The 20999-nt window shown below is 55.3% G+C and overlaps 3 protein-coding genes across 3 annotated transcripts in view; 2 read left to right on the top strand and 1 right to left on the bottom strand.

Annotated features, from left to right (window-relative positions):
• The first annotated feature begins 1409 nt into the window (after window positions 1-1409).
• On the top strand, window positions 1410-3111 carry PDE6G (phosphodiesterase 6G). Its single transcript, XM_032989624.2, has 4 exons — window positions 1410-1542; window positions 2409-2635; window positions 2748-2788; window positions 2921-3111. Exons 2-4 carry the CDS (start codon window positions 2490-2492, stop codon window positions 2995-2997), a joined length of 264 nt encoding a protein of 87 aa, XP_032845515.1. The 5' UTR covers window positions 1410-1542; window positions 2409-2489; the 3' UTR covers window positions 2998-3111.
• TSPAN10 (tetraspanin 10) lies at window positions 2918-4996 on the bottom strand. Its single transcript, XM_042802720.1, has 2 exons — window positions 3699-4996; window positions 2918-3604 (listed from the first exon to the last, which is right to left on the bottom strand). The coding sequence occupies exons 1-2, from the start codon at window positions 4328-4330 to the stop codon at window positions 3298-3300; spliced, it is 939 nt and encodes a 312-aa protein (XP_042658654.1). The 5' UTR covers window positions 4331-4996; the 3' UTR covers window positions 2918-3297.
• A 246-nt stretch (window positions 4997-5242) lies between these two features.
• NPLOC4 (NPL4 homolog, ubiquitin recognition factor) overlaps window positions 5243-20999 on the top strand; it is a 31125-nt gene continuing 15368 nt past the window's right edge. The window contains exons 1-11 of the mRNA XM_042802719.1: window positions 5243-5412; window positions 6653-6733; window positions 9248-9360; window positions 10310-10489; window positions 12957-13005; window positions 13838-13932; window positions 15232-15355; window positions 15991-16170; window positions 17726-17812; window positions 19429-19500; window positions 20199-20325. Of these exons, the coding sequence (XP_042658653.1) occupies window positions 5398-5412; window positions 6653-6733; window positions 9248-9360; window positions 10310-10489; window positions 12957-13005; window positions 13838-13932; window positions 15232-15355; window positions 15991-16170; window positions 17726-17812; window positions 19429-19500; window positions 20199-20325 (1123 nt within the window). The 5' untranslated portion in view covers window positions 5243-5397. The remainder of the gene's footprint in view (window positions 5413-6652; window positions 6734-9247; window positions 9361-10309; window positions 10490-12956; window positions 13006-13837; window positions 13933-15231; window positions 15356-15990; window positions 16171-17725; window positions 17813-19428; window positions 19501-20198; window positions 20326-20999) is intronic.

Raw genomic sequence — 20999 nt, 5'->3', positions numbered from 1 at the left:
CCCGGATTTCCCAGCAGCCGGATGCTGTGCTTTCCCACCCCCAGACAGAAAATCCCTGCCAAGGACAGGCTGGTGCAACCCCCAGCCCCCCCCCCCCCGCCTCGCCCTGCACCGCTGCGTCCTTGCGTTCCCCAGCTTGGATTTTAAGCACCTTCTGCGGCTTGGCCGTGACCTGGTGATCAGGGAGGGCTGGGGTGCTGTGCTGGACCCCCCTCCCCGCCGGTGCCATAAGCCTCTTAGGGGCTTCTCTGTCCAAAGGGCTCAGGGAGGGGGGGGGGGGGCACCCAGCGTTGCCACCCCCTTCCCCGGGCAGGAGGTGCGGGCAGCGTGCGGCCCCAAGCACATGGGGCCTGGCCAGGGCACCAGCCCCAGCTCCAGTACCAAGGTCACAGCCTTCCACGCTGTTCTGCACCCTCCCTTTTATTCTTCCATTGCCTTTGCCTCCATCTTAAAACCTCATAAATTTAGCCCAGCACACCCTCCTCTCCATCTTACCCGGCTGGGCTGGGGGGGCCTCGCAGTTCTCCTGGCCGTGGGGACACCTGCAGAGCCCCCGTCCTCCCGGGATGAGCTCCCCAAGGAGTCACGAAGCCCTTGAGTAGCACTCGCTAACGAACCCTGAACTGGAAGCAGCAATTACCACCGGGGCCCTGCTCTTTGCTGGAGAAGTAGCTGGTTCTACCGGCTTCGTAGAAAACACTCCTGGATCCCTGTAATCCTATTTGTCGGAGCCCAACTAATTGCAATTAGTGGCAGGGGTTGAAGTTCAGTTAAAGTGTACTGAGATTACTCCTTTTTGTAATTGCTTTAGGGCTGGGATTAAGGGAAGCTTGGGAATGATACCGTCCCGTGGAAAGCAGGGCTGCTGGGCTTGCAAAATCTGCTGGGTTTTGGCAATGCCCACACCCCGGCAGGGCTCGGGCTGTTCCCTGGGCGCAATGCTCAGGCCAGGACCTTCACTCAGGACCCCCCCCCGGCAGCAGTACCCCACAGCCCTTGCTTTTGGGGCAGGACCGTGCTCAGCACCAAGAGGAGGGCACCAGTTGAAAGCCCGTCCCGTCCCGGTGGCTTTGCTGCCTTCCCCTTGGGGGGGGTCAACCCACCAAGGGTGTTGGGTTCCCAGCTCGCAGGGCCTCGTGGAGAGCCCATCCACGGTCCTGAGCAGGCTGGGGGCCCTGTCCTTGCCCCCGGGGTCAAGGCGCAGCGGGGTGATCTCTGGGGGGAGCCGGGGGATCCCCTGGTGGTTTGGGGAGAGGAAGCAGGATCCCTTTGCAGGTGATTTGCTGCCTCATCCTGATGCCATCAGTCCCAGCAGCACTAATCCAGACGCCCCCTCCCTGTCCCACCGGGGCGGAGCAGGGGAGAAGGACGTCAGATTACCCCTTTGTCGAGAAGGGACATAAATAATCCTATTACCCCAGAGCAGGATAAATCTGCCCTCCCCTAAAAGCCACTCAGAGCGTCTATAGGACGTGCGCGAGCAGGAGCGGGACGGAGGGTCTCCTGCGGAGCAGCGCTGGCCTCGGGGACCGCGGCGGCTGCGTAAGTCGGGGGTGTGTGGGACGGGACCCGGTCCCGATGGCACCGGGGCTGCCGGGGGTGTGGGTCGCTTTGCTCCATGCAGGAGCCTGCTCTTGCCTCTTGCTCCTGCGACCGAGAGCAGCGTCTCTGGCATCTCCCCGGGGCCCGCGCTCAGCCACTGGGCTCCACAGCAGGACCAAACCCCCTCGCACCAATGCTGGAGCTGTCTCCTGTGCCACAGAACTCCTGCAACCAAGCCCGTGGCGTGGGTGCCGTGCCCGGAGGAGGCACGACCGCAGCGGGACGGAGCCCACGTGTTGCCCTGCAATGTCCGCCTCGGCTGGCCGACCTCCACTCCCTGCCCCTCCGCCCCCCCCCCCCCCCTGCATCCCAGCATGGGTCCCAAGGGGTCTGCACCCCGGGGTGCCCCCCATCCCTATTCCCAAAACCCATCCCGCTGCAAACAAGCCCTGAGGGACACCTTGCTCGCACACCTGCACCGCTGCCAACCCGCTGGGGCACACACGGCTCGGCACAGATCCCGTGGTGGGGGCCCCCCAGGTGTCACATCCACGCTGGGGTGGGGGGAAAGGGTTGGAGAAAGACACCCCCCCCCCCCCCCCCAAGGGGAGGCGGCAGCTCTTCTGCCCTCGGGGACGCCCTTTCCTGCCTTTGGAGTAAGGGGATTAGCGGGCTCTGAGCTGGGCTAAATTAAGATTGCAGGGAGGAGGCTCTCCTCTGGAAAGGCTCAGAAAGCCGATCAGTGATGGCCAAGGGGCCCCGGGGCAGGACAGGGTGGGAGTGGGGGCACAAGGTGGCTGTGGGTGCTAGGAGAAGCTGGTGCTCCCCTCTGCTCCCCCCCTGTCCCCACATATCCCCTCCATTAGGTGTGAGCAGACGTTCCGTGCCGGCACCAGACCTGCAGGGAAAACAGCGACCGGGGGCAGGCTGCCAGCCCCGGCACAGCCATGAGCTTGGAACCCCCCAAACCAGAGTTCAAATCAGCCACGAGGGTGACCGGGGGACCTGCCACCCCCCGGAAGGGACCGGCTAAATTCAAGCAAAGGCAGACAAGGCAGTTCAAAAGCAAGCCCCCCAAAAAGGGGGTGCAGGGGTGAGTGGGGCAGAGCTCCAATGGCGGGGGGGGGACACGGCCGTATGTGCCAACCCGGGGCGGGTGGGGGGCTGGCTGGGGGTCAGGGCAGACACGCTCTCTCTGTTTGCAGGTTCGGTGACGACATCCCGGGCATGGAAGGGCTGGGAACAGGTACGGGGCAGTGGGGGTCCCCATCCCCACTTTGCCACGCATGGGGAGTGGGGATCTCCCCGCAGCTGGGTTGGGGGGGTGTGGGGTTGTGGTGGGGGTCATGCTGATGCAGCCTCTCTCCTCTCCCCCCAGACATCACCGTCATCTGCCCCTGGGAAGCCTTCAGCCACCTGGAGCTGCACGAGCTGGCCCAGTACGGCATCATCTAGGCGGGCTGCGACCGCTGCTGCCCGCCCTCCCCGTAGCGCTGCGTAGGTAGAAGCCGCCCCGTCCACACAGCAGGGCTCAGCCTGGAGAAATGCTCATTAAAACCCAGAACGAGCGCGGGGGGGGCCTGGTGTCTTGGTCTGGAGTGGGCAGGGAGGCAGATGGAAAGCGTTGTCTCGCTGAGGCGGCGGGGCGGGATGGATGGGACAGGGATGGGGTTCAGGCTTTGTGTTGAGGTTTATTTCGGGCTGGCTCAGACTTCCCCTGCGTGCCCGTGACCCCGGGTGACGGCCGGCAAACCCTCAGTCCTGCGCCCCGCCGGGTGCGATGTCTCCGAGCACCTTCAGCGCCATGACCACGCCGGCGGCTTCCACCAGCACCAGCGCGGCCGCGCCGGCCGCGATGCCGCCCGCCTGGCCACGGAGCCAGGAGCCCAGCCGGGCCACGCAGCCCCCCGGGTACACGACGGTGCCGGCTGCCACGTCCCCCAGGCGCAGGACCCCGAAGGCGCACTGGGCGTTGGGGACGGTGCCGTTCTGCCAAGGGTCCAGGCAGCAAGAGGCGGGGACGCCGCACGCCTGCGCTCCCGGGGCGCTGCAGTTGAAATACCTGCGGGGACAGACCAGGAGAGCTGCTGGGTCCACGCACCTTCCCAGCACCCCACCACCACTCCCCGCCCCCCCCCCCAGGCACCCCAACTCACGGGTTGGTCTCCCAGTCGCGGTAAGAGCCGAGGCCGCAGCACTGTAGGCTCCTCTGCACCTCGTCCACCAAAAACCGCAGGTCGGGCTCCTCCTGGTAGCGCAGGAGGCAGAGGAGCAGGGCATCCCGCAGAGCGTCCCGCAGCCGGTGCCGTGCCACCACCAGCAGCAGCCCCCCCAGCACCTCCAGCCCCACGAAAACGAGCGTGGCCCCCACGAAGAAACGCAGCAGGCAGGGGCTGGAGCGGAGGGTGCCCAGGCAGCCGGCCAGGGAGACGGCGCTGGCCCCCAGTCCCACCAGTACGAAGAGCAGCATGGGGTCGGAGCCCAGCGGGGCCAGGCGCTCCCCCCGCAGCAAGCCCTTGGCCAGCAGCCCCCACACCCCCACAGCCAGGGCCAGCAAGCCCAGCAGGAGGAAGAGGAGGTTCCAGAGGAAGGCTAGGTACCGCACACACTGGCTGAAGGTCCCCGGCTTGGGGGGGACGGGGTGCCACGCTCCAGGGTCCTGCTCGGCCGTGGGAAGGTCCGTGTCCCCAGCCAGCGAGCCATCATCATCATCATCAGAAGAAGAGTAGGGCAGCTCCACCAGCCTGGATGCCTGCACAGACGGATGAGCCGCTCGCAGCCCCAGCATCCCCCCCTGAAATGCCCCCCTGAACCTATACACCCCCCATCACAGGCTCCTGGAGCCACCACACACCCCCCTTTCGCAAGGGTCCCGTGCGTAGGGTGCCCCACATTCCCCCACCACCACCCCGTAACCCTCCCCGTAACGGAGACCCCCAGGGTCTGAGCAGGTGGGGAGTGCGGGGGTGCTCACCCAGAGACCTCGCCCCTAAGGAGGACCCCCAGACTCACCCCTAAGGCAACCCCCGGGGAACGCAAGCGCTGCAGGCTCCAGCGCAGAGCCAGCACCCCGGCATCCCAGAGCCCAGCAGTTGGGGGACACGGGTGACGGGCTGAGGGTCCTGGGGGGAACCCCGCGATTACCTGGGGCAGCAGCCGGGTGCTCTCCCCGCTGCCGGCCGCCCCACGAGACCAGGAGAGCCGCGCTCTGCTCTGCGCCATCCTGCCGCTCAAACCCGAGGAATCACGCTCCCATCATGTGAGGGGTTGCGGCCAGCGGCCTTAAATAGGGCTGCGGCTCCTGGCCCCCACAGCTGGGCCCGATCCGGCCCAGCCCCCCAGCACAGCACCCGTGCCCACCGCCCCGTTAGCGGGGTCGGTAACGAGGGCGCAGCAGGATGCGGGGGGGGGGGGGGGGAGGGAACAACAACAAACCCCATCAGAGCGCACATCCCGCCGCCCAGCCGAGCCCCCCCATGTGCAATGGGCGAGGGGGGCACCGGGGGACCCCCCCCCCCAACTCGAGTTGGACCCCGCAGGGTACAGGCGGAACGAAAGGACTGGGAGTAGCGGTGTCGGGGGGGGACGCTGTGGCGGTGGCACCGAGGCAGCGCGGGGGACGGTCGTAGCGGGTGCACCGGCCCCGGAACCTTTGTGCGGCGGAACGCGAGGCGCCGGGACGCGGGGGCGCGGGCGGCGCCGGGCGCGGACGGGTGGCCGGGCCCGGGAGGCGGAGGGGCCGGAGAGGGACCGGGCCGTGGTGAAAGCGTCGCGAAACGGGGCCGTGAGCTCAGCGGGACCCGGCGGGGAATTGGGCGAACGCGGCGAGTCCCGGTCCCCGGTGGGCTGAGCGTCATGGCGGAGACGATCGTGAGTGGGGCCGGGCGGCGGCCGGGGGGGAGGGGCGATGAGGCAGCACATTCCTGTGGGGCGGCGGGACCGGGCCGCGCTCCCCCAGCCCGGCCGCCGGGAACGGGGCAGCCCCCCGGTACCGCAGCACCCCCGGGGCCGAGCCCGCCCGGGGTTGGGGCTGGCGGTGTCCAAGCCGGACAACCCCCCCCCCCCCCCCTCCCTCCCCGGCCCCGCTCCGCGGAGCGCAGCCGTGGACGGATTCCTCGTGGTTTTACCCCAGAGAAATGCCCCCTCTGAGCGTGTGGGGTTTGGGGCCGGGGTCCCGCTCAGCCCCCGGGCGGGGAGGTCTCGGGGGGAGGGTGCCCGATCTTGGCCGGCATCGCTGGAGAAGACCCTAAAGGTCCCCTGCTCCCGTCAGGCCGGGCTTGATCCCTGTGCTGAAAGTTGGGAGAGCGTCCTGCGAGGTGATGCCGGGACGCCGGCAGCCCCCCCCCGTGTCCCCCCTTTTGGCCCGTGTGCTCCCATCCCACGTGTGGCGTGTCAGCAGGAGAACGCGCTCATCAGAGCAACTTGAATCACTTCTCCCCTCCTCAGCACCACGAGGACGCTGGTGTTTATATTTGCCACTTCCCTGCCAGTACGTGAAGGATTGCCCCTGGCCTTTTGCCCTCCCCCCCCACCCAAAAAAAAAAAAAACCCACTCTGACTTCAGGTCGCAGCAAAACTGCTGTTCAGGGTTTGACAGGAATAGCCTGAGCCTTGCGGCTCTTCTCCTCGTCTTTTCATCAGCGATGGAAGCGGCCGCGTCGCTGACGTGGGTTGAAACACGACAGCGCAGGTGCCCATTAGCACCAGTTAGGCCAGTGTTTGTGTGTAGGCACCGAATAAATCCCTCCTGTGGAAGCTCTGATTCACCCTCCTTCTGAGGGTTTAATTCTGCGTCTGAGGGCAGAGCTTTGACCTAAAAAAAAAAAATAATAGCAGCATTAGCGTTTTTCTCGGTGCCAACTTCTTGCCGTGCCTCATGCGTTAGGGTAATTCAGCATGCAAACATGGGCCCAGTGCTGCCTGTACCGGGAGCAAATTACTTCCTTGTGCGTTTGCATGCCCCTTTGAAGGGCAGCATTAAGAGCAGGAGGGAGGAGCGGTGGGGATGGTCTGCGCCCTGGGCGTGGAGCTTCAGCAGGCTGCGAGCGCAGGGTGGGCTCCCGTCGCCCCCCCCCCGTCACTAACTGGGGCTGTCCTCTTAACCCCCCAGATCATCCGCGTGCAGTCGCCGGAAGGAGTGAAGCGCATCACGGCCACGAAGCGTGAAACGGTGGCGACGTTCCTCAAGAAGGTACCCCGAGCCGCCCCGCTCGCCGGGGAGACGCGCGCTCTTCGCCTCGCCGGGCAGATGTGCCGGCGGCAGCGGGGAGCCGCCTGCCTTGTGGAGAACAGCCTTTGCATCGGTGTAGCCCGAAACCAGTTTTCTCCTTGCTGTTCCGGAGGGAAAATAACAAAGTTAAAGAAGAAAACTTCCTCAGCTTTTCAGTGGGAGTTTGCTGGGGTGGGACCTTTCCTGGGGGGGGACACACGCGTTTTTAGGGTTCTCCCAAAGGCGTTGGCAGCTGGGGAAGCAGAGGCTGACAGTGACACAGGAAAGCTGTTTGATAGTCAAAGAGGGGCTGGCCTCTTCAGGCGTGACCCAGTTGAAACTCAGCCGCTTGGTTTGCGCTTCGGATGTCATTTGAATGTGCTTTGTGTGCCACTGGTTTTCCGGTGTGGGTTTTGGAGAGAGCAAGGAAGAAATTTAGGCGCGGTCTTAAGGCGATGCGAGAGCCTCCGGGGTCTCCTGGGAAAGGTTTCCACCCCGGGATGGGGAGAACACACTGAGTGTTGGAGTTGTCAGATTTGGAGTTGGCTGTAGCTTGTTCTTTGGTCTGATGCAGCTACTCAGTGTTCAAAGTTTGCTGCTTAAGAGCCAGCAGTTCTCCGTTTCCTTCCCTCCTGGAACCCTCAGATTAGGATTTCTTTGCTTGCTGAGAGAAATACTTTGTGTTCCTGTGCCTGAAGGGCCATTCTTTTAGTCAGCTAGATTTCCTTTCCCCCTGCGAGGGGGAAGGGGAGCAAACTGAAACCTGCTGCTGGTTTGTGAGTCGTTTGCTTTGTTCGAAGCTTGGGCCCAGACCACGGCAGCAATCCCCACCTGACCAAGCAAAAATCCTGATGGATTTCAGGTCTGGGTAAGAGACACCCGCTGCAGTCTCTGAACAGTCTCACCCAAGGAGCAAAGCATTGCTTTCAGAATCTCTGGAACCTGTGCAAAACGAGCTGCTCGGTTTCAAGGGTTCATATTACCCGAGGCAGAGTGGAACAATCATGCTTGCAGCCGCTTACCGTCAGAACAAAAGCGTCAGCACTCACTAAAATTGCCTGTTGATCTGGGGAAAACTATATCCTCTTGCTGAGCTGAATACAAGAAATGTTTGGGTTTCTTTCCTGATACAGGGTTTACCCGAAAGAAAGAAGTTGCAAGTTTTACCTGTGCATATTAATAGCTGTGGATCTTAACACTGAGACGCTAATCCGTATGGTGGATTTCGTATTTAGCTAGATAGCTGTAATTAAAGAGGCATCAGATTGCTTCTATGCAAGCAATTAACTTGAATCTCCTCCTTGACGACTCCAGAGAAGCTGCAAGTGTGCAGGAAAGAACATTTCAGAGTGATAAGGGCCTCGATAATCTTCTGTCTTTTGTAGCACATCCTAGGTAAGAGTACCAAAAAGGTAAACTCTCGGGTGCGTTCAGGTTAGGAACTAACTCGAGCCTTCTGTTAATGTATTGTGGAATTTGTCCCGTCTTCCCCTCCAAAAAATTGGTGAAGTCTGTGGCCGGGTGAGCTGATGTTTAACTCTGGCAGGTTTAACGCAGGGGACGAACCGTTTGAGGTCGTGCTTCCCTTCAGATGGCAGATCACTTGCCGCTACACATGGCAGCGGAGCTGACGGGAGAGAATCTGCTTCCCGTGGCTCGGCTCGTGTGACAGTTCTGTCCGTGCCTTGTTAGATTTGTCCTGCGTGCCGTCGCCGTGAGCTCTGCCGCAGCCACAGGGAGATGGACTTAATAAAAATAAAGGCTGTTAACTTAAGAATTTAGGAGGAAACTTGTCATCTAAAGAAACTTTTAACACCACTTTTGAACTGATGATGTTTTTAAGTAGCCAAGTTGCTATTGCTGTGAAGAGGCATTTGGCTGATTTAAGAGTAAAGCAGTCTTAAACTGAACCGGTGAGAGGATGAGCAGGGAAAAAAACCTGCTTGGGGACCGAGAGGTGGTTATTGTGAGAGTAAATTCCATCAGGAGAAAAAGAGGCAAATGGCGCGAAATAGAAAGGACAACAGCAGGAAGAGCTTGAGTGAAACTGATGTAGCAACTGGTAGGAGAGAGCAGAGCTGGGGGCAAGAGATCCTCAGAGGTGGAGGTCTGGACCGAGGAATTCTGGTCACAGGGAGATGAGAACGACTTGGCTGGTGTGTGCTGGCAAGGCTGGAGCAAGAGAAGCGGAGTAACGGAGAAGATAGTTTCCCCCCTCTAGTCATGACAGTGCTTGCCTGGAGTGAGATAAAAATAGTGCATCTGTGTTGTGAGAGTGAGAGACACGTTCTGTTTAAGTTGCTTTTTTTAATAGATCGCTTGTGTTACTAAGCATTTCTGTTCTCTGTTATCCTGCGCTTTTCAGAAACGTGGATGAATTCAGCTAAGGTTTTGCAGTAGAAGTTCCCTGGACTGAGCGCTTGCTCTGAGCAGCTTTCAGCATCTGCCCGGGGGTGTGAGGTATCTTAAACCTTGTCATTCTTCTCTCTCTTTCAGGTTGCAAAAGAATTTGGTTTCAGGAATAATGGCTTTTCTGTCTACACCAATAGAAACAGGACAGGAGAGATCACAGCGTCACAAAACAAATCCCTCAACTTACTGAAAATCAAGTGAGTCCTGACAGAGAGCGCTCTGGGTGGAGGGGGGGGGGGGGGGACACTTTGTACAACAGGGTGCCTCTTTGAGCTTGCCTGAACTCTTCCCTCGGAACTGGGCAGCAGCGGGCAACATCACGTTACAGCGGTCTGAAGCTTTCGGCTGTCGCTCACCAGCTACTTGAAAGGGCGAGCCTGATGGACGTGCCGAAATGGGGGTGATCCAACTGACTGCGTGCGAGGCTGCAGCAGCCATTTCTTAGGTCACTTCTTGCCTTGTGTTCGCTTGTTTTGGTGAGGCAGCAGCAGGCCTCCTGTTTGCTCTTTTACAGCCTGCAGCAGGCTCCCTCATCCCTGCTTTTGCTCACGCTGCCCTTTTCTTCTGCATCAGTGCCGGAGTCCGACGGTCCCCTGTGCGGAAGCCAGGGTTCCTGCCTTCTGTAGCCAGCCGCCTAGGGGGATCAGAGGTGCCAAATGGTGCAGTTGCTCCGTGTTTAGTTGGGAATGTCTTCGTTCTGTTCACGTCAAGAATAATGTTAAGCCGCTTAAAAATACAAACGCTGTTACCACCGCGTGCAACTCATCACTTGGATGTGTCAGCGCTGGCAGCTGCCTTGGGAAGGCTGTGACGTGACGGGCACGGGATCCACACTAGGCCTTTTTCTCTGTCGGAGCCGTTGCTTCTCTCCATAGGCTCCTTTCACCCTTTTCCTCATGCTTTTTTTTTTGTTTTGTTTTGGTTTGGTTTTTTTTCCCCTGGTCTCATCTCCTGACGACAAGATTTGCATTTGTTGTGCAAATGACCAAAGCAGCAGAAAGAGGTGGCTCATGGAACGGCTTCGGACTGCCACCTTTACTAGTCTTTGTGTAGCTTGTGATAAATCACACCTTCCTCCGTGGTCCAGGAGGTTTGCTACCCAGAAGCAGCCACTGATACCTGTGTGTTGTTTCTCCACACCCCTAGGCATGGCGATATGCTGTTCCTCTACCCCTCGAGCCCGGCTGGCTGCTCCTCAGAGACCATGGACACCTCTGTCTCCCAAGGCTTGCGGCCTGTGGGGGCCCCCCAAGTGGTAGAAGATGAGATCGACCAGTATCTGATCAAACAGGATGGGAAGATTTACCGAAATCGAGACCAGCAGCTGTAAGTACGGGTGGACTTTGTTTCTGCCGGTGCATCTGTGCCTCACCAGAGCTTGTAACATCTTGTCTGAAAGCAGCAGCAGGAAGTGTGCTATGGGAACTGCTCTCTGAGCCCCCGCTTTATCCCTCCCTCCCTTTGAAACGTTCACAAGGGAAAACAGCCCTTGCCATTGTCCTAGGAGGTTAAATGGAGCTCTGGTGAGCCGAGGAAGGAAGGATACCAAAATCCCAGGGTCTTTGCCAGGAAGGACTCGTTCAGAGCATCTATTGTTCTGATCAAGGTGGGCCCCGCTATGGGACTGGGGATCGTATACTTGGTGCTCCTGAAACATTTGGAGCTTTCTAGATTTAAGTGAATACTTTGAATTCTTCCCCGGGATGTCCTGGCACAGCCTGTGCTGTGTGGAAATACTAGGTTATGCTCCGTGTGTGGCATATTGCTTAATAAGCAGAGGCCTGCTGTCTGCAGCAGCTTCTGTTCCATATGGTCTCAATATGCGGCTCCCCGTCGTCTGGGTCCCGAGGTGACAAGCGTGCGGGGCGGCCGGGCAGGGTCTCCATCTCGCAGGAGAGGGGCGGGCGGGGAAACGTGCTTGTGGCCAGAGCTGCTGCCTCGGCATCGCCCAGCCAGCCGCGGGTGAGCATCCAGGTCGGGTTTGTTCTCTAAATCGCAGGCGACTCCTCTGCCAGAGCGGAGGCCTGGGCTCTGCCGCCTTTTCTGGCAGCCGTGCAGTCTCTCCCTCCGTGGGCAGAGCCGCCGCCGCGCTGCATCGCTGCCTTCGGCACTGCGACGGGGGCGGGCAGCACCTCGCCTAGGATGGCCCGAGCAGCAGCACTTCTGTGTCTTCAGATTCAGCTGCTCCTCGTAAAGGAAAAACACAGAAGTGGAGGGGGTGGCGTGGAAGTACGCAACGGCAGAGACGTGGAAGTGGGACTTGGGTCTCTGCCTGCTTGGGTTTTGGCTTCCTTTCCGTCACGCGCCTTTCTGACCTTCCTGTGAGACCAAGGAGTCCGTTTTGCTCACAGAAATGCGACAAAGTCTAGCTTTGCCAAAGCTCTTAGCTGCAAGAGGCTTAGGTAAACAAAGCAGCTTGTGTTTTTTGTAAAAGTAATAATACGACGGTGAGTTAATACCGCCGTAAATCTACACTGATGCTGCTAAAATGTCCTCTGTCTGGATGGTTGTTTTTTATTGCTCATCGTTAACAGCGTCCCAGCTGGCTCCTGGCCCGATGACTGTACTGGTGGTTGGCTTGAGGCTGGACCCCTCTGCAGAGTGACTTCTGAAAGGGCTCGAGTGAAAATTTTAAAGGCAACCAGGAATTCTCTCCAAAACAAGATAGCTCGCCCTTCCCCATTGTGTTGTCTTCCATACGCTTTATCTTCAGTGCTGCAGCAGCAAGGAAGTTTGGAGAGACGTAGCCTTTACGTGGAAAATCCTATCTAACCTTTTCAGGCTGATGATAAATAAGGGAAATGTCACATTATTGAAACAACAGAGGCAAAACCCACCACTCCATGGCAAAAACATTGTCTTGAACTTGACCGCATTTTTCAAAAGAATAAATGAAGGTATTGTTCTTAGCAGGGAGCCAAAGCACAGTGGTGGATATTTATGATAAAAAGAGTGTGTCTGGGCTTGTTCCTGTATTTGTGAGTGCATATCAATCTAAACAAGAAGGGATGCTGGCGTTCGGCTGAGTGCATTAGCAGCCTTTAGTGGCCCTTTACGTACATTATCTGCCACAATACTTTGTTAAAAGCAATGCTGCAACTGGATCCCATCCATTCTGTCTTTACAGGAGCCAACATCCATGCTCCTCTCTAGAGGCCTTGCCTTGAAAACTAGCACTGACCTGGTGCTGGGGCAGAGGTGTGGGGGCATTTTTTGTTGTTGTTGTTTTGTTTTGGTTTGGTTTTTTTAAAGCAATCACCTCAAAAGGAGATGTTTTCCCCTCCGTTTTGTAACTTTACCCAGCGGGCCTTTATCTGTCCGATAAACACATGCTTCCCTGTTTGTTCCAGACCATCCTCTAGCGACTGATAAAGGATGAATGTTTTAGTTGTCTTTTTGTTAAAACCACACGGGCCAGCCCTGTGACGTAGATTTAAAATTCTTTGCATTGAAACACAAGCCCCAGCGCGGGGTTGTAAAACTTGAGAAGCTGTGACCTGACATCGGTTCACGTGGCTCTTCAGAGGGCCGAGCCGCTTGCCAGCGACACAGACATCAGGAAGGTTTGATCTTGACCTGGGGCCCTCGGATTTAACCCGAAGCTGTTGCTGTCTCTTTATGTGAAATTATCTTGTGGTGACCCCTCTGTAATATTCCCCAGTGGGTGGAGAGCTGCTCGGAGCAATTGTGCAGATCTGCCACACCAAAACCGTTAGCCCGGAGCAACTTTGACAAGTCTGAGTTTTCTATTATTACATAAAACCTAACGCTGCTTCTCTTCCTCTTTGCACAGGTGTCGCCACGGCCCCCTGGGTAAATGTGTGCACTGTGTGCCGCTGGAGGTAAGCGCCCCGAGAAGGTGCTCTGCAAAGTCATGCAAAAGCCTCTCCTCTTGGATTCGTTTTCCTCCAGTATGAAGGCTTTTCCTCATCGCGCTGCCCACGCGGAGATGGCAGCCCTGGGTCAGAATCCTGCCGCGCACCGTCAAAGGTGCCGGCTCTCATCCGGGGTCGCTAAAGCTCTAGGCCTTCCTCACCCTGGGTTGATTCTGGTTAACGCTTTGTTTTTCTGCAGTAATGGGTTTAACAGAAAGTGCTTCAGAAAAATCTCCCAAGTTTCCCCCCCCCCCCTTCACTCCTGCCTCCATCTTCTTGTTTCATCCCCTCTCTCATGGATCCCAGCACTTCCCAGTTTAACCACGTATTATTCAGGTTGAAGGCAGCTTTAGTAACGCCTACAAATGTGTTAAGCTGTATAATTTATGGCGTGAAGCAGCGATCCCTCAAAAGTCACTGCGAGCCAGGATGGCTGTTCCCCCGCTTCCCTGCCGTGTGCTCTGTAAGTTTTTTTTTTTTTTTTTGGCCTTGTTTGAGCAGCTGGGCTTTTTGTTTGTTGTTAGATATTGAAAGGAAAAAGCATTTTGCCTTTGAGGCTCGTTCTGATTTGTAGAGCCAATCTGTTATAAAAGTAGGAGGCGATAATAAAACTGGCTGTTGTAAAGCCCCACTGTTTCTATCACAGTAGTAGCTGCCTTGAAAATGAGCCTAAATTTTCTTGATTGTTTCCACATTGAGAGCCAGTGGGGTTGACTCTAGAACATCCATTTGTTTAGTGATCAATGTATTATCAGACAGGTGTCTGACCTGGCTTTTCTTTGTGTGGTGTTTTTGGCAGCCTTTTGATGAGGATTATTTAAACCATCTGGAACCTCCTGTGAAGCATATGTCCTTCCATGCCTACATCAGGAAGCTGACCGGAGGGGCAGACAAGTAAGAAAATCTCTGTGTTTCAGGGAATCTAATTGTAGCTTCTTTTTTAAAATAAAAATGAAAGTACGGATCTCAGCAGAGTGGTGTTGGATACAACTATTGAATGGCAAGCTGAGGAGAAAACAGCATGTTTAAAAAGAAAAAAAAAAAATAAATAAAAAAGGGGAAAAAAGGCAGGGGGATAAAAATTAAATCTGTCTTTTTCTTTCTTTTTTTTTTTTTTTTTTTTTTTTTTTTCCTGCTATGGCAACATAATTGCTTCCAGGAAACACTACTGATGGGGGGAGAAGGCCAGATGGAAGGAAAGAGGTTCCCTAATTATGCCAATCCCTCATTATACCAAGCTCTGAGCCTGGGTCTCAAACCTCATGGAGAGGCACTGAGACTGTGGCGGACCCGGGGAGTTTTTATTCACCAGCAGCTTTTCTTACCTACAAACATGAATAGGACAGAAAAACGAGCCTGACGTTCCTCAGGGCCTGATCCTGCTCTGGCTCGTGCTCCATGTGTTCTTGGTGAAACCCCCCCTCTTGCCGGGGTGCCGTGGTTCACCGCCGGTGAACTGGAGAATAAGGTGTCCTGCCCCGCGGCGGGGTGGGGGGTGCTGTGGTGACACAGGCCAGACAAGTGCTGAGCAGAGAGGAAGTGCTGAAAGCAGTATTTATTTCTTTATGCCTCGCTGTGGCGCACGTGTTCAGCAAAGGATCTGAAGTCCCCTTCGGTGATGTTGGGTAACCCGCTGCGTTCTGAAATGCAGCTCATTTAAATAAAGTTATGCAGAGGTGTAACCTTCTCCCTCCTATTCCGAAATGCCACTGGGATTTTTTTAATGTCTTTGTGAAATGCAGCTCGAGTCCATAATACTTTGATTTGAAGGGAACTTCCCTTTGCAGGAAGCCTTGTGCACATGAAAGGAGCTCTAATTTGCCCTAGCAGTATAATCTATTACTTCCCACGTGCCGCGTAAATTATTTAAGCGGGGTCCCGTGGGTTTTCTGTCTCTGCTCTTGCTCGAGTATCTGCTCAGGAGCTGGGTCAGGGAGCACATGTCAGCGTCTGGACCTCCATCGCTGAGTGGGCGGCAGAGGTCACTTGGGGACCGCAGGAGCGGAGCGTCTCCCCGTGGGAGTTTGCAGGACGCTTCGAGATCCTCTGGCGAGGCAAAGCGTTGGTGCCACCACGTCTCCTCTGCCCTGCTTCCTCTGTGATATTTCTAGCCACTTGCTTTTTCTGGGGGGGGGGGGGGAACCCAAAAGCATTTACTGCGGTAACAGCAGCCTTCTCCTTTCCTTCTTGCAGGGGGAAGTTTGTTGCCCTGGAAAACATCAGCTGTAAGATCAAATCAGGCTGTGAAGGACACCCTCCTTGGCCAGAAGGCATTTGCACAAAGTGTCAGCCAAGTGCCATCACCCTCAATAGGCAGGTGAGACGGAGCTCGCAGGAGCCCTTGTGCTTAAAGCCGAGAGGGGGCTTGACTTTTATTTTTGGAGAGATGACTTCAGGAACGGCCAACTTGGAGCAGGAAGCCTTTGCGTATTGGCAGTTGTCGGGGAAGTGGCTGTTAAGGTCTTCAGTCCTTGCAGGAAAGGACTCCAAAATCTATCTGGCTCAGCAGTTTCCTCTGAATATGGAGGACATCTGAGCTGGCACCACTAGCGATGAACCTCCACTCTTTTTCCTCGTGGGATCCAACAGGCCACCCACTGTTTCTTCTTGTTTCCTCCTAAATTTCAGTGTCTTTTTTTTTTGAGTCGCAAAGGCTCTTGGGGTAAGGGGCCTAGTAAAGAAGCCAAGCTAATGGTGTGCTGGGGGGTGCTCAGCGCTTCCCCACGCTCCAGCCCGTGGTGGGTCCTGCTTGCTGGGCTTGGAGCGGTGCTGAAGGCGGCGGAGGGGAGAGGGGGGAGCCGGCGAGAGCCTTCCCTGGCCCTGCTTTGGCAGGATTCGGCCGCGAGGGCGGGGGGGGGGGCGTGCATCCTGGGCAGCTGGGAAGGTGTTGGTGACGGGCAAAGGGAACGCACCCCGTCGAGGGTGGCCTGACGCTTGGACTTTGTCAAACAGAAATACAGGCATGTTGACAACATCATGTTTGAGAACCACACCATTGCAGATCGCTTCCTAGACTTCTGGCGGAAGACGGGAAACCAACACCTGGGGTACCTGTACGGCCGGTACACAGAGCACAAAGACATCCCGCTGGGGATCCGGGCGGAGGTTGCTGCCATCTATGAACCCCCACAGGTAAAACCTGGCTGCCCCGGTGCCCGTGTCGACTCCTGATCAGGGAACACGGGAGCACTTTTTTGTTTGGGAAACCTCCCGCAGTATTTCCCACTGCAGCCCCACAAGGGAAACGGTCCCATGAAAAAGGTGTCGCGATTTGCGTCTTTGCGTGTTTCACGGCCACTGAAAGAATTTTAAAACCCGGATTTGCTTTTTGTTATTTTTACGGTTTCTTTTACACTGCTCTTTGCTCAGATGATTTTAGAGCAAGGGTGGCTTCGTAACAGTGGATTTCACTTTTCGTGTTTCCTTGATTACTGGATTTGCAAGGCTATGGGTATGGAACAGCTTGAAAACGAATTCTGTACTAGGAAAAAAAAAAAAAAAAGTCGTGGCCCTTGCTTCGGTTTCTTATCAGCTCTCTGGGAAAATTTAAGCAGCTTAATTAGACAAGAATGAAGCCTGCTGCCTTGATGGAGAGGCGGAGGGTGAGATCTGATGCCACGGAGCAGCTGCAGTCCCCACTAGATGGTGCACGGCACCGCGCTCGGCACCGCCGTGTCCGCCCGGGAGGCCACAGCCAGCACGGTCTCTCAGTGAGCCTGGCCTGCCAGGGAGCCCAAGAGCTGAATTCGGTGTCAGGGAGCTGAAAATGGAGAAATGGAGATGACAAATACAAAAAGCCCCTCTGCCCACAACACGGGGCTCGGCTTGGAGTTTGCCTCCCGGCTGCTTCACTGCTGACCAGAGTCACTTTTCTAAGTGCAGACGCTGTATACAGTCATATAGTGGTGGGTCATATGTTTTCTTCCTCTTGATGATTTCTGCAGGGTTGCTAGAGTAAAATGCAACCGATTTGTCAGTGGAAAAAGAACAAATGGATTTCTGGGAGCGTGTGTGCGAGAGCAGGACTGCAAGCCTTTTACAAGTTCTTCCCTTTCTTTCCAACACGAGCAGAACTGTGCCCTCTATTGTTTCAGTATCGCCGTTGAGCCCCTGCTCTGGAAAGTTCATATGCTTCTAGTTGTGCTCAGTAAAAGCAGGGAAGCTTTTGCTCTCCTGGCAAGCAGGCTCTGCTGTGCTTCTTGACACGGCATCTCCCCACACGAGAAAGCTTGCCTCGGAAACGCACCCAGATGGAGTCGTGTTTTCCAGAGCGCGGGGGGAAGGCCTGGGCGTGGGCTCTTGGATTCACTGGATTTCTGCCTCTCCGCTGCTCGGAGATTCAAACCAACGACAAACGGCGGTACAAAACTGGCAGGTTGAGCACAGAGCTTTGGAAAAATTGTATAATCTCTCTCCTTTCCCAAAGTGCTGGGAAACAGCAATGGCCTGCTTGTAAATGCCGAGTTTTTCATTCATAAACCCCGGCATGGTTTGCAAAGTTAGCTGAAACGCTTCGACAGGATGGGTCTGTGAGTACGGGGGGGTCTCCGGGGTGAAACCGGGCAGTGGTAACGCCGAAGGGGAAACCTAGACCCCTGCATCCACCCTCTGCCTCGCTCCTGACAACGGCTAAGCGTGCTGTGTTTTTTCCTGTTCGGTCTTACGAGCAAGTTTTTCTTTGCTGCAGATCGGTACCCAGAACAGCCTGGAGATCCTGGAAGATCCAAAAGCTGAGGTTGTGGATGAGATCGCTGCCAAGCTTGGACTGAGAAAGGTTAGGATGTTGTCGGATCTCGTGCGTCTTTGTTTGGCAATGAGGAAAGTCATCGGCAGTTCTCTTCAGCTCCATGGGGTTATTCAAGACTGTTTGGGCACATCTGAAATGTAGCTTAAGTGTCGATAGCTCTTACGCTTTTCAAAATGAGAGCGTTTTCCTGAGCACAGGCATCTAGCAGGGCTGTGCAGCTGAAGTCAGGAGTCCTCTGTCATGAATGACATCAAAGGGAGTAGCAAAGGAGCAGAAACATGATTTTTCCCTTTATTTCTCCTCAGATAGGAGCCGCTCCTGGTAGCATCTCCCCGGTGGGTGCTAATTTAGCACAGATGTAGCTGGAGTTGCCTTCTGAGTTTGTTCTTCCTTTTGACAGAATCCGCGCTCCACTTCCAGGAGCAGAGGCTCCTGCTTGGTTTTTGTTCTCCTCTGTGGGGTCCTGTCCCTTGAAGCCACGGAGGCATGTTGCGGCGAGCTAATCTGTGCGTTGGTTTAGAGGTGTGGGTTCCCTGGCAGCTGAGCCTCAGTCCTCTGCTCCCCTCGTGCCCACAGCCCGCCAGTCATCCGATCAGATGGGTGGGTATTGGGAACCGCTGGTTTGCTGACACCTCTCAAACCTGTGCTGATATTTTCCGGTTTGGGAAATCTTTTGGTATCGTGCGAGTGCCAGGAATGAGAGGTACACAGACAAGATCTGACTTGCTAAAGAAAACACAAATCACAAAAGGCTCGGTACAGTAGACTATAAACATCTGTGGTGAGGTCTTTTGTTCTCTGAAGATAAGATCTGAGCCTTTTGCCAGCGTCTGAAGCAAAGCTTCTGTGTGTGTTATTTATTTCCATGCTTTTCCTCCGCTTCTCACATCAGATATTTTTAATCGATATGACTTAACGTGTAACTTTCTGCTGGCTGCAGATTTTTGTCTGCCTGGGCTCTGCTAGGAATCTGAATCAGCAGGTCTTCCTCTGAAGGGTTAATGCTGTGGGAGCTGGTCACGAGGGGGCTGATCGGAGCTGTTTTTAGCCCATGTGTGTAGAAGGGTTCACGCAGCGGGGTGTGTGTACACATCCATACTCCTATGTGCAAACAATGCAGAAAGCAGGAATGTGTTTTTTGGATCGGAGCAGACCCTGATTGGGAATGAATCATACTCCAGTGGGAACGTATGAGCTTTATCTTAACTAGTGACTGCGAGCTTCAAAATGAGATCATGTGAGCGGCTTTTGTCATCTGCTGGCGCTCCCGATGCTGCTTTGCTCTGAATGCTCAATAGGAAATGCTTTTTGCTGTGGGTGGGAGGAGGTAGCGGCTGAGAGGCCTCTTCCAGCCTCCAGATCTTTCCATGAAAAAATATTCCACAGTGAAACATAAAGCTGCAGGTGCCCCTGGCCGGCCAGCTGGCATGCTGCTCCTGGAAATCGGATTCAAATGAGCCCGGCACAGCTGGGAGAGCCATTTCCTTCAGGCAGCATACAGCAGGGCCGTGCGAGGAGCCAAGAACATCTTGTCCTGCTAGGAGAAAATGTATAAGCTCTCTTCTGGTTTGGGTTTGGTTTTTGTGTGGTTTGTTTTTTTTTTTTTTTCTTACAGCAACTTTCTTCATAACACTTCTTTATAGGTTGGCTGGATATTTACTGATCTGGTCTCTGAAGACACACGGAAAGGGACTGTTCGATACAGCAGAAACAAGGTGAGATCCAAGCGTGCAGCTAATTACAGCTGCTGGTACTGAGCGTTTGTGTAATCGCATAAACGCTGGCTGTGCCGAGCAGAGTGCTGGGCCAGGGCAGCACAGGGCTGGAGGTGACGCTGGAACTGGAATTCTGGTGAAATGGGTTTTTTCAGAAGCCTCTGAAGGAAAGGGAGCTCGAGCTGGAAGAGCCCTGGTTGGGGTTTGAAGGTGTCTGGGTAGCATGCAGAGCTGCCCGCAGGTCTGCACCCACTCTGCTTGGAGAAAATGGTGCTTGTGGCTTAAGGAAATTGGGTGGAATGGAGGGACAGGGGTGGCGCGAGGTGTAAACTCAGTGAGCAAGAGTGACTCAGAGGATGTATCAATGAGCTGGGCTTTGTGAGATACACGTGGCTCAAACTTTGACCTCAGCTTCCTGTCATTTTAAAATCAGTGGTATCCCTATTTGGAAAATGAAACCCTGTTTAAAAAAAAAAAAAAAAAAAAAAAAAAGGGTGTGTAAAGGTGGGTGGAACTAGAAGTGGCACAGTCCTGCTGGGGAGCTGACATGTCACATTCTTCTCCCAGTCTCTGCATCAACTTTCTACGAAAGCATGCTTTACTAGGGTGTTGGTAGTTTTCTTTGGCTGCAGACCAGAGAAATAGGTCTAGGCTACATCGCGTTGTCCTTTTTATTGACATTTCTGCTCTTCCCTCAGGACACGTATTATCTCAGTGCAGAGGAGTGCATCACAGCTGGAAACTTTCAGAACCAGCAGCCCAACATCTGTCGCCTTTCTCCAGATGGTCATTTTGGATCCAAGTTTGTCACAGTTGTGGCTACAGGTATAAACCAGCCTCCACTTGCCCCAGCTCTCAGAATTATCTCTCGTTGTTAGAAGAAGAATATGCAGCTCAGCCAGAATTCAGACGTCGTGGTCCTCATCTGTCCTATTTAAGAAGGGTTTTGCCTTGCTCTATCAAGTGAAATACTTTTTCTTCCTTTGTGCTATCTTCTCTGCAATTATTTACCCTGTCCCCTGCAGGAAACTTAATTGAGGCTCAGACCTGGAGCATCCACCTCTCTGATCCGGGAGGCATTTTTTTGCCTGCAGCCAAGGGAATAACTGTTGCTCGCTTTTCTGTTTTGAATCTTTAAGCTCCAAATTCTGTTGCCTGAAAGCGGCAGTGCAGAACCACGGCAATCCAGATCCTGAAAGTTGCTCTGGCTGGTTCAGCATAAAGGAGGGACCTTTATCTCCCTCGTGTCGCTGTCAGGGAAACCCTTACGTAGGATGCTGTGCTCTTCCGTGCATGGAAACATTTTTTGTTTGCCTGAATAAAACAGAGGAGCCTGCAAAATGCTTTGCTTTGTCACCTCTGATTATAGCCGTTTTCACAGCAAGCCTCCAGAGGCACTGTGGAATAGTCGGCGCTGCCCGCGCTGCGAGGGGAGATGTTGGCATGTGCTGGGAGGGTTGTAGTGTTAGGAGTTCAATCTGCTGTTCTCCACGGGATGA

This window comes from Tyto alba, unplaced genomic scaffold, assembly GCF_018691265.1.
Source record: "Tyto alba isolate M040663 unplaced genomic scaffold, T.alba_DEE_v4.0 Super-Scaffold_39, whole genome shotgun sequence".
Classification (NCBI taxonomy): domain Eukaryota; kingdom Metazoa; phylum Chordata; class Aves; order Strigiformes; family Tytonidae; genus Tyto; species Tyto alba.
The sequence above is the reverse complement of the archived record's forward strand: the minus strand, read 5'-3'. Positions and strand labels throughout refer to the sequence as shown.